This window comes from Hermetia illucens, chromosome 5 (genome assembly GCF_905115235.1).
Source record: "Hermetia illucens chromosome 5, iHerIll2.2.curated.20191125, whole genome shotgun sequence".
NCBI lineage: Eukaryota > Metazoa > Arthropoda > Insecta > Diptera > Stratiomyidae > Hermetia > Hermetia illucens.
Window position 1 is genome coordinate 78,519,473 of NC_051853.1, and position 12,558 is coordinate 78,532,030.

The following is a 12,558-nucleotide window of genomic DNA, read 5'->3' on the forward strand; positions in this document are numbered from 1 at the left end:
TGAAATTATAGCCGCAGTGGCTATTGACTACACCAACTGGTTCAACAACTTATGCTGAAGATTTGGGTCAGCGAATCAATACCTGATAATTAGCTACGAGGTGTTATCCATACGATATTATTTGAAAAGCCCCATACATCAATCATCTGCCCATATTAATAATTACTCCAAGCAAATCAATAACAGATTATATTTTTGGTCTACGTATGGAACTATGGAAAAATCGTTGCAATATGGCTATTGGTTTCACCATCTCTTCATCGACTGCAAGGCCACTTATGATATCATAACCAGATTAAAATCCTATAAGGCCTGAGTGAATTCGCTATCCCGAGGAAATGAATAAGACTAACTAGGCTGAACCTGACAAATTTGTGAGGTCGGATAAAACCTACAGGATCACTCTCAATACCTTTCACCATCAACATAGGCCACTGTCGGCGATGCCTTATCATGCACTAGTCAATGATCCAGCGCGGGCAATCTATAGGAGCAATATCCATGGCGACAAAAGAAGGCGTGGCGGACGGATGGAGTGATGGCATAGACCAAGACAGCAGATAGGATTGGTGGAACTAGTCGAAAAGCCTTAATAAGATTGTTCGACACTTTTTCGAAGAAAACCATTCTGCTATTCACCGTATTCTGGCGTGAGTACGGTGCATGGTTGACCTGATTTTTGTCCTTCGATATATGTATCCATAATTGCACGAATGACTTCAATCTCTTCATCCAATTTATATTTTAGATCTCTTCGGAAGCAAAAAACACATTTTTAAAATGCTTTGCAAAAATTGTTGAGTCCATCGAAGTTCGTTTACTACAAAAAAATAAAGTAGAATGTTCAACTTCATTCGGGGGAAGAGCTGAGGCTCCTATCTAGCAACTACATTGAATTAATACTTCTTCTGCTTTCTGCCAGTTTCACCCTATCTTCGTTAGTGTGACAGATTGTATGTCTCCAATTTACTTCTTCGTGGAGTATAGGGCATCTGAATTTCTTTTGTATTATTTTCCATTTGATTTTTAATAAAACTGTGCTTGATTTTCATTCTTATCACACTTAATGTGGATATGAGTTCTCTTTCCCATTGTTGACACAAATTTGCAGGATTTCCTCAAGCTTCCTGCCACGATGCTATATTACAACGATAGCTTCAAAAGAGGCAACATTAAACACTTATTCTATTTATTCTTTATTCGGCAAAATAACAACCAAATAGAGAAATCGATCATCAGGTCCATTAAAAACTGACTAACATATTTTATACTTTCCCTCTCTGATCTATCGAGCTTCTATTAGAACGTTGTTCAGACACATCTTTAGAGGTGTAAATTATTTTTCCATCATTTCAGATTCAAACTTCCAACTAGGTTCCGATTTGGACAGCCAATGATGGCAGAATTGATTAACTGAGCATTCTTCGACTTCAATAAGCAAATCATAACGTGATATCATACACTATTATTATTAAAACCATGATTATATTTATATATTGTATCTAGTGTGTAAGCATTACTGTAGACCTTCAGAAAATACAAAAAACGCAGTATTTATTGACAATTTTATGCGCATGTAAAATAGACAATTGTATGTACGTTGCTATGTAAAAGATCATTTATAAGATACACGAGAAAGTAAAACGAGACCAAAAACGTTCTAAAAGATTCCAAATTAGTTTAATTTTTATTGAAAAAGAAGTATTTGCTCCAAGTTTTATATTTATATCACTGCTATTCCTCATTTCGTAGCAACTTGATTTTGACTTAATAACTGCTGACGCCCCTAAGCGTAGCATGACCAGATCACAAGCCGCACACTTGCATCTTGCATACGAGAGCTTGTCAATTTATTTAACTTATTTTAGTTTACTCATGCAAGTTGAGTTCTAAATTATGCATAAACGATGCTATGAACCACGTTTCAATCAATATCAGAAAGAAAGACATGCTTAGCATAAATATCGAAGAGGCTGATAAGGGACTGAATACGGAACTGCTAAATGTCCTGTTTTGTTTATAATTTAAAATGGAAGCAAATTTAACGACCTTGCGTGCGAAAGCAATGATAGATCGGTATTTTGTTTTTTAATTATTATGTAAGCGAGTTGATGGAATCAAACCGTGCCGTTTTAAATTGTAATTCTAGATTTATTTAAAGTCGCAAAGATTTGTTAAATGAGTGTATTGACTGTTTTAAGACCAATCTCTTTTCATTATTATTGAAATATTAACAAAACATTCCACAATTAAATGTTGATTTTATGAACCAATCTCTCAGAGAATTTCTTTAATTTAGCTTACTTTAAGATATTAAGCCACGAATTATTAGTGTTGAAAACAACAGAAAAGAAATGGATGCCTGGATGGTTTATACATGGTTGCCGTAAGCCCTTGTATGGGACACGATTTTCCTAGCAATTTCCACAGTTCTGCGTTTCGTAATTCTAGGATGATCCCTTCGCCAGCCATCCTAGGATAATGAGTTCCAATGCATGTTTGGCATAGCCCGCAATGGAGTTATCATTCTTTCATAATGCGCGACTTTGTTCACTACCATTTCCGCTTTCAGATCAACATGTCTACGACTACCTGGACCACAAGCTGGTGGAGCTATTTGTTATTTTTTCAGGCCGGAATAACATGACGCAAATGTAAGGTGATGAAAACATGCAAGCATTCGAGCAATGGTAGTGGTCGCTTACCATGTACTGTTACCATATAGTACCAGAGAACATTGCTGCGGAAATTCCGTAAGTTTATGTTAGTGTTCAGATATTTGTATTTTCAGATTTTGGACAAAATAGTGAAAACGGATTTAGCGCTGGTAATATGACCATCGCTATTGGCAAGACAATTCATTGGAATATAAATTCTTCGATGGCGATTTTTCGCCGAATAATGCAAACAGAAGCATCACGAATGAGTGGAAGTAGCAAAGACTGTGTAGGCTGCACGGAATGGTTCCGAAGGGTGGGCTTCCAGGTCGTTGGCTTTATTCCGTTCGATTCTGTTAAGAAAAGCAAAAGTTAGGGTGGCCATATCATTCACAAGAGGTAGAATTTCATCTTACGTTATTTGATTGAAAATTGTGGTGCCGTTTCAACTTTTCAGGAGCTCATCACGGTGGACTGTTAAGGCTTACGACTACCTGCGAGTCCTTTGGCGCAAATAAACAAGGTAGCGGAATGTTGTTACTTGTCACAGCGCCTGGTTCCCGGAACAACGGGGTAGTGCAATTCCTTTTGTTGCGGAGTACTCTACCCTGCATTTCTCATAAATGTTCATAGTAACGGAGCTCCAGCTCGTCGCGCTTACCCCACTCGCATGTCATCAACAGAACTTTTAGCTCCTTACATCTAACCGCCTCCGCGTTTTTAGAGTCACCGGCGTGTTGTAATGCCCCTTTGAGATGTAGCAGAAAAACTGACTCGCGCTAGAGATAGAGGCACCTTTGATGAGCGCCAATATTTTCGGGCGGATTGTTCAAAGTTTATTTCGTATGCACAGCAAGTAACATTTTCCCACTGCTAAACAAAAACCACATCTCGAAAATTGTCCGCATAGAACTTGGTTGGTCAACGCGTTATTACCTTGCCTTTACAGTAGAAATACTTATGCAAAGATAAGGACCATCATGTAATGGTCAACTTGTCAGGGCCTCTTTTGTGACGCACATTCAACAGATGACTCCCTAATCTATTGTTATTTGTGATATAGTCGACCTAATCAGTGGTATCAGTGGGCGCTCCGAGGAGCCCAATTCGCGCTTTGGTGAGCCGTTTTTATGTGTCGACCTAATTAGATGGTCCGGTTAGTCAAAATCCAACCGACCTTATTAAGGACTTGCGCGGTCACTAAGATTATGTTTCGGAGTAATGTGTTCCGAGAGCCCACCTTGGCATTCATATCATCGATCACGATTGAGCAGGTCTTTTCTGAACCGCGTGTGGTTACTTGTAAGAAGCAATCCTCTCCTCTAAATCGGAAAATTCCGTTGGTGTGCAGCGTTGCACAATTGACCTGGGCCAAAATCTTGCAAAGGCAATCCTGGAATCTACATCAGGTCAAAAGATTATACCTTACGATAGTCGCCAACAAAAATCCGGAATCGCGTCAGTTCCCACTAGACCTTCCAGGTTAAAATGCACAGTGTCGCAAGACGGAGAGGAGGATCTTCCACAATCTCACTTCAATTTTATTAGGCATAGGAACGGTGTACATCGCTGAAATTCTGGCTCAAATTAGCAAAAAAAACGCCCATTCGAGGACCTCTCCTCGATACCCTTGTCGACATTTCAGAGACCATTCAAGAACCGTTTTCATTAACAAGGGGAGGCTGATGGCGGTAGCAGGAAAAATTCGACATTTGCGTTGCTAGTCTACATATTTCTATCCTTGTTTGTCGTCTTTCACGACAAGCAAGAAGTACGTTTTGACTCTATGTTATCGTGGGTTTGGTTTATTACTTTTTGCAAATGTGAAAAAAGTCATTTTAAAAAAAATATATTTAGAATTCAATCAGAATTCCAATTGCAAATGCTTTCTTATGTAGTTTCCTCCTCAAAAGATTGAATCACACTTCATCTAATATGTAAAATTCAAACTCAGTGGTCCCAATCTGCGAATGTATTGGGGAAGCTTCTCAGTACACATGATACATACTACTATATGTGGCTTAGTGCCTATGATATGGACAGTTAGGCTTCCCCAATACGTTCGCAAGTCCGGTCCATTGAGTATATGGATACTACAGCTGAGTCCCGTTTGAAGTTTATAACGTTCAGGAGCCTCGCGAACCGTACCGTTTGAGGTTTGCGTCAAACTGCGAGCGTTATTCGTAAACATCAATTTTCACTCGTACTTCGCTCGTAACGACCCATATCCGTTGGTGTGTCGTTAGTTCAAAAACATTAAGATTCAGTTCAATGGTTCTTACTAAAAACAGTTGACGCTTCAAATTCATCTTTTGCAATTAGCGATTCTGCTCCATATCGACCTGTGTGTTACTAATTTCACAACACCATCTTTACGAACGTTTTTCACAGCATTGTTTGTTTAAACAATTGTCGAAATCATTTATCGCTCAGCAGTACCACAGCACAATAGGTGAAAATTAATAAAGGAATATAGAGAAAATATGATATCTTTAAAGTTGGTATAAGTTATTCATAATTAAACCTTTATACGTATGGGTCTCAAGTAAAATCTTTAAGAAGCTTATTACTCAAACTTAAGTTGAGATACTAAGTGAAATGGAAATATAAATATCTTAGCACAGAACCTTCCTGAAATTAACTATCAGGTTGTCCACAAAGTTTTCGCACAAATCAAAGACAGAATTCAGCAGATAAGTTTATAAAAACCTTTAATTATTTAATCTAATATATAATTGCCTCCATTAGATACGACTTCCCTCCATCTATCGGGCAACTTCAAAATCCCCCCTCTATAAAACTCTTCCCCCTTCCCCTCAAAGTACGTGCGAAGTGCACTTTGGAGGTCAGCTTCAGAAGTCATTTTTTTACCATCCAGAAAATGTTGGAGGGACCTGAACAAATGGTAATCAGAAGGAGCAAGGTCGGGACTATACGCAGGATGACTCAAAACTTCCCAGCCAAGCTCACTCAATTTTCGCTGAGTAGTTAAAGATGTATGCGGCCGGGCGTTATCATGATGAAAGACAATATTTCGCCTGTTGACCAATGCTGGTCGTTTCGAACGTAGCTGGGTGTTTAATCTGTCGAGCTGCTCGCAGTACTTATCGGCGGTAATGGTCTCGTTTGGTCCCAAAAGCTCGTAGTGTATGGGGCCACGAACGTCCCACCATATACTGAGCATTCGCTTCTGCTGATGAATAGACGCTTTGCTACCGATGGACCCGGTTGATCTCGATGAGTGTAGGCTCGTTTCTTCGCTACGTTTTCGTACACAATCCATTTCTCATCGCCAGTTACCAATCGATTCAAAAAAGGGTCGTTTTCGTTCCGTAAAAGGTTAGCGGAGCAAATTCTCACTCTATCGGCCAGATTTCGCTCAGTCAGTTCGTGCGGTACCCACTTTGTGCTCTTCAAAACATATCCAAGACGCGTAATGGCTACTGCTACTCCTGATTTTGATACACCGAGATCCTCTGCAAGCACACGTGTCGAAAGAAAAGGATTCGCTTCCAGTTTGTTGCGCAGGATATCGTCGTCAATCGTATAGGGTCTTCCTGAGCGAGGTTCATCTTCAAGTGTCAGGTCTCCGCTGTAGAATTTTTCGAACCAATCGTAAACTGTCCTGCGCTTTACCTTTCCTTCACCGAATACCTTCGACAAATTTTCAATCGCCTTCGGCACCTTCGTCCCCATTTGAAACTCGTACAAAATGCAATGACGAAAATGTACTTTGTCGAATTCCATGTTTATCCTTGAATATCCTTCACAACACTGATCCTTCAAGGATAATTTACCATGCATTTTATAGTTAGGACTCTGACCTTTCCATTGGGATATCACATGTTGTACCTGCTGTTTTGGTTTGTCTGCTAATTGCTTTTTAATTGTCACATTAATATTTGTGCGAAAACTTTGTGGACAACCTGATACTACATTAAGCTTTCAGATATCATTAACAGGGATAGCGGCTTCTATTTAGATGACAAATCACTGCGAATATCCATAGCGAACAACGATCTAGGGAAATGATTTCACAATAGAATGTATTATTAGGTCATAAGTTTTCTAATTTAATGAATAACAATTCCGCACATTATGGTATTCGTTGCGATAAAGCTTGTGACGTCATCAAAAAATCCAAGATGGCAGAAAATGTCAAATGGAAGGCTTCTTTAAAAATACTTGGCTTTTGGTGCAGAACCGGCGTAATTTATCAGTCAAGATCGCGGTTGTGCTCAGCGCGTCTTCATTGTTTAAGCTAAAATCCAACATAGGAATGAATGCGTGCATGGGCAGCGAGAGTGCTGTCAAATGACTTCTATGAAGCAATATATAACAAGTCCAATGCACAATGCGGCACGCAGAAAAGTTGAGAAAATTGAACTTTTACGATGTTATTTGCAATTGCCGGCGCTTTTCGTTTTCTACAGCTACTTTTGAATGTAATTAATTTGAATGAATCCGCTTTGAGAACTGCGGGAGGCACTATTTGCGTTGCCAGTGCTAATAATTAATGTCGCTTGCATTAGTCCCGTCACTTCCATTGATAAAAAATGAATTTAAGCCGGAGGTATGTGCAATGTTGGTGGAATCTAATTGTATGATTTTCATAACGTAGATTATTTGCCCCCGCACAAAATCATAATCATCAATCATAATCTTCAAGTTTATGCAATCCGCGAATGCATCTTCCTATATTTTATGTTATGAAATTCATAAAATTAAGTGCCATTAAGAGTGTACTAAGAAGACTATACACAGGAGACTCAACTCCCAGCACATTCTTAGAAATTTAATGGAGACGGGATAGTCTTGGACACGTTCGACCGCGGCCGGAGTTGCGTGACCGACAGCTGCACAGCTATTATAACTCCGCATATCCTAGCGGGAATCAATTATATATAAGTGAAGCGATTACTACCTGTCGCCACTTTCGGTCACGCTGCTCTCAGGTGAAGCAGCCTCTGATGAATTGTCACTTGCCTGGACGAAACCGTCAGTCAACTGTGTTTTAAAAATTTGGGGTTTTAACTCAAAAAGGAGGCCCATAGACCACGAGGGAGGAAATAAGTTGCCTCCCAAGTGGTCTGGTCCGTCATCGAGTGGATGCAGACTCAAAAAGATTCATGATTGCTCTCCTAGGAAGTAAGGAGGAAATAAGTAGAAGCATCCAAGCCAAGCCACTCACAAGACAGTCCTTCGTAACGTCTGGAGATCAAGCATCAACAAATGATCCTACAATCACCTGAAAAGCGTTATCATTGATACGGCAACAAAGGTACTTGGCCCCAGCCGCAAGAAAAGTTGGAACGGCTGGCACGCCCAGAGGCTTATCATGAACTGTGTCGAGCGGAGAAGCACCAGGCGCGGAAGTCTTACCAACAAGTCAGCGGGATGAAGTCCTATACACCTCGATGCTCATCCTGCCGAGACAAAGAAAAAAAGCTAATTTCCGACAGAATGCGCATATTGGAGCGATGGGTTGAGTATTTTGATGAACTGCTCAACAACCAGAACATCGATGAGTTGGAGGTCCCGCCAACTGAAGACGACGGACAAATGCTGCCACCACCACCAAGTATAGAAAAAAAAGTCCGTGCAATTCATTGGCCTAAAAACCATAAGTCACCAGGAACTGATGGAATTACAGCCGAATTGGTTAAATACGGAGGCGACCAATTACACCAAGCGGTTCATCAACTGATGCTCAAAGTAAGCAACGGAGCATTATCTGTCTCATACATAAAAGGGGGATATCACGCAGTGCAGCAATTGTAGAAATATCACGTTGCTGAGTACCATCTACAAAATATTCTCCTCTATCTTGCTAGGCCGGATAGCTCCATACGCCTAGAACATCGTTGGCCTATACCAAAGAGGCTTCACTCCAAGCAAATCAGCAACAGATCAGTTTTTCTCTCTGCGGCAAGCGTTGGAAAAACTGTTGGAATATGGCCATCAGTTCTACCAATTTTTCATCAACTTTAAAACCGCCTATGACAGCATAGCCAGGGTAAAACTGTACACGGCCATGAGAGAATTCGATATGCCGACGAAATTGATAAGACTGACTAAATTGTTTTTTCCTTTTTAAGGAGCAGTCCTCTCTATGAGAAATGAGAAGTCGCCAGGACCACTATCGGTCGGAGCTCGGAGGTACACTAGAAAATTCATTCCATTTCTAGGCTTAACTCTTGCGAATATTGTTACCTGCCCTGTGCAGCAATGGAAGGCCAAAGGAATAAAGGGATCATGTAGGATGTAGCAGAAGGTTCCATCCCAGGGCCAAATCATTATAACGCGTTCTACGATAATTTGCTAACATTCGACATTTCAGAAAAGTTGCGTCTGGTCGATTATGCGAATGATGTTTCAGCACTTGTCACACGCATTTTTGAACACGCGCAAAGCAGATACGCGACAGATAAGCGGCTCATGGTTTTAGCTTTTCGGCAATCACATCTTACCTTTTGTGGAAGGTGGGATTGAATTCATCAGCAACTTTACGTAGATACAAGTCAGTTCTCTCTGGATAATATTTATTAGAGAGATGCTGACGGGCGCTGAGAGATGGAGCCGTTTTCCGCCTTTTTTCGAGATTTTGTTGCGAAGAAGATTTAGCTCATTCCTCTTCTCCGCTCGATTGTTGAAATGAATTCAAGTGAAATGAAGCTAGCATAAAGCAATGTGGCAAATATTTCCAGGATAGTTCTGTGTTAATGGGGAAGTATTTAATTGATAGTTCGACGACTCATCGTTATCAAAAGTAAAAACAAGAATATGGGAAAAATGTAAAGTAAATCATAAGAAAAAACCTTGTAGACAGAAAACAAAATTCTAAGCTAATTAGAACCACTTATTCTAATTACAATGCGACACATGTAAATAAATTGCTTTCTCAAATTTCCAAACTTTTGTAATTTCTGTGAGTTCCAATTTTCGAGTGACTTGTGTGTGTGTGTATGGTGGGGAAGAAGCTACAGCTTCTAAGCACTCAGGCCGTGTTGGCCCATTGTACTCGCCACCCCCGTCTAATAGAATATTCCGGATTCGTAAACGTATCACGGGACTTCCGTTAGTGGATGTAATGCTACCCGCCGCAACTGGAGAACATCGACACCAAAGATCTGATGCCTGATGCGTTCATAGGCGGTGCATTCACATAGGAAATGCTCCGTGGATTCCGCTTCCTGATTACAGGAGGGACATGTATCATCTTGAGTAATTCCTATTCTGAACATATGCCCAGCTAGTAAATTATGGCCTGTCAGAATGCCCATAATACACCTGCAAGTCCTCCTGCTTTTCGGCAGGATGAAATTTGCGATACGCATTTTCGGTTCTGGCAGGAAAAGTTTGGTGTGCCGAGCAGCATTTAGGCCTTGCCACCTATCATTGTGGGAAGCTTGTTCCCAGTTTTTGAAAACAGACTTATCCAATGCTACTGATACTCCAGTTGCTGGTTCCGGTCCCGGTATAGGATCGCATAAACTTCGGCTTGAAAAACCGTTGAATATTGTCCCAAAGGAAAAGCCCACTTGTCGTTTTTATTCGAGAGCTAGACTCCGGTTCCATTCCTCTGGGATTTCCCAGTCCTCTCTACGCTTCAGGGTAACTTCATATCTTCTACCAAACAAATGAGAGAATCATTGTAAGATCTGGATTCATTCCTCCTAGTAACTCTTCCAATGCTCTGCCCCCCACATCCGTTGTTTCCCCATAGATCTAATCGAATTAGTCTATGAGCTGATCTTATTACAGTACTTTGAATAAATATATCCAGAGGCTGCAAATTGAGTAGTGCATTCAGAGCTGCACCGGATGTCGTGCTCATCGCAACAGTAATACCCAGACACACAGTTCTTTGCAGTGCGTCTAGTTTACGATGAAAACCTTTTTACCTCACCTTAACCAACCACACTAAGGATGCATATACGAACATCGGCCTAATGATGGCAACGTATATCCATATTACCGCATGAGGCCTGAGTCCCCATGTCGAGGCAAAGGTCCGTCTGCACAGCCCATAAGCTGTGAGAGCTCGTTTCATCTTTACCTCTACATGATATTTCAGATATTTCACTTCTTCGGAGAGTTGAAGGGTAGTACCCCTCATCTCAGAGAGGCAAAGTCCATCCAGTTTTCTCCTTTTTGTGACTAAACCATTGTGGTTTTATGTGGATTAACTGACAGACCATGTCTGAGGCACCAGCTGGCTATCAAATCAATGACACGTTGTTGTATTTCTACACACCGTTTCAAGATCCGGATCAACAGCAAACACAGCCACGTCATCAGCATAAGCTTGAGCGAGTACTGGCAAATTTTGCAGAGGGGCAGCCCTCCGTTGCTTCTGTAGTCCGATAGCGATCGACACGCACCTCAGCGCACAGCAATCTCTGCGTCAGTATAGCATGGATCCACTTAATTAAAGCATCATCAATACCATGCTCACTGGCGGCATCCACGAACACCCCCATCGCGTACTCACCATTTAAAGTTGCTTCCTCTATCTTTGTGACCAAAGAATGAAGAGCAAACTCACAGGACTTTCCACGCTGGTAAGCATGTTGATTTTCATTAAGTGGGTGCGACATAAGTGCGTTTCCACGAATGTGACGCTGCACCAGTCTCTCCAAACCTTCCAGCAAGAAGGAAGTCAAGCTGATCTGTCTGAAGTTCTTTGGATTAGAATAGTCATCTTTTCCAGGTTTCGGTATGAAGACTACCTTAACCTTTTGCCAAGAGGAAGGCACGTAGCCCAGAGCAAGACATCCTCGAAAAATATTTCTTAGAGGTCTCTCTAAGTGCTCCATACCCTCCTTTAGCATTGCCGCATAGATGCCATCCATGCCAGGTGCTTTGAACAGTACAATATGGCAGCTCTCACCTTTTCATGGATAACAACCGCTTTTGCAGTGTTCCAGTTCCCCTTGCAGCACTTGTGTGTTGAAGGGGTTGCAAGAACCGTCAACTCTCCCTCTGCCACTTCTTTCACCCGTTCTCCCGGGTGGGGTACTTCCAGGAGGGTCTGTACTGAATCCAGTCTGCTCAAGTGACTTACTGTATATTATTATATTTTAAAAATTTGCAGCAAACCCCCCTTAAGCTCATCCAAGGTCCGTTGAAGTAAGATATACTTTAATAGGAAGCGTCACACTGGAAAGTTTGGTGAAAATCCTATTATTATCAACAAACTTATGGTAGGTGGTAGAAACAGTTCATCGAACATTTTATATTGTATAAATCAAAAGAATTGATCCACATCAAGTTCCAATGCAAAATAAAGACATAAACTGAATGAGATACAAAATATAATTTATCTTTCAAAACTATCAAAATCTATTGCAACAATTCTTGCCAGGCAAAAAGCACTAGGAAAATCCAACAACAATTGTTCGAGAAACAGATCAAACATTAAAACATGATAGACACACGACACCTGCACAATGCCCTATATTCAAGTCAGCGACCTTCACCTTGCACCACAAAACGTGCTAACTAGATGCGAACAGGTAATCGTCCCATATCAACTGTGCCTAATAATATAGGAAACAAAACACTGACGGCCAAGATCGAGGCGACCGAATTATAAACAAGAATTTTTTCGTTGAATATTCAATTTAGCTTTTTACAAAGAATTGTAATTTGTTGATTTACCATTTAAAGTAAGAAATAATTTTGTATATAAATGAGAATGAAAATGAATAAAGTAGGCTAGTCATAATCAACCACGGCGTTTTCATTATTGGTTGTACTAGCGCCATTACTCGTCCCAAGGATCGGTAATCTTTGTTGTGGCCTAAGAGCCTTAAGCAAATATTTCAAGGATTTCTACTCTACTGAAAGTAACCAATAGAGTGAGCAATAGTTGCCCCTTTCGTGCCAAATGACTAAT

The 12,558-nt window shown here is 40.7% G+C and overlaps 1 protein-coding gene across 4 annotated transcripts in view; it reads left to right on the forward strand.

Annotated features, from left to right (window-relative positions):
* LOC119657780 (protein tramtrack, beta isoform) overlaps positions 1–1,668 on the forward strand; it is a 100,748-nt gene extending 99,080 nt beyond the window's left edge. For 3 of the 4 annotated variants that reach the window (XM_038064851.1, XM_038064852.1, XM_038064853.1), the window contains one exon: positions 1,357–1,668. In XM_038064851.1, the coding sequence (XP_037920779.1) occupies positions 1,357–1,397 (41 nt within the window). In that variant the 3' untranslated portion in view covers positions 1,398–1,668. The remainder of the gene's footprint in view (positions 1–1,356) is intronic. The other variant, XR_005250172.1, reaches the window with a different exon arrangement.
* The last annotated feature ends 10,890 nt before the right edge of the window (positions 1,669–12,558 follow it).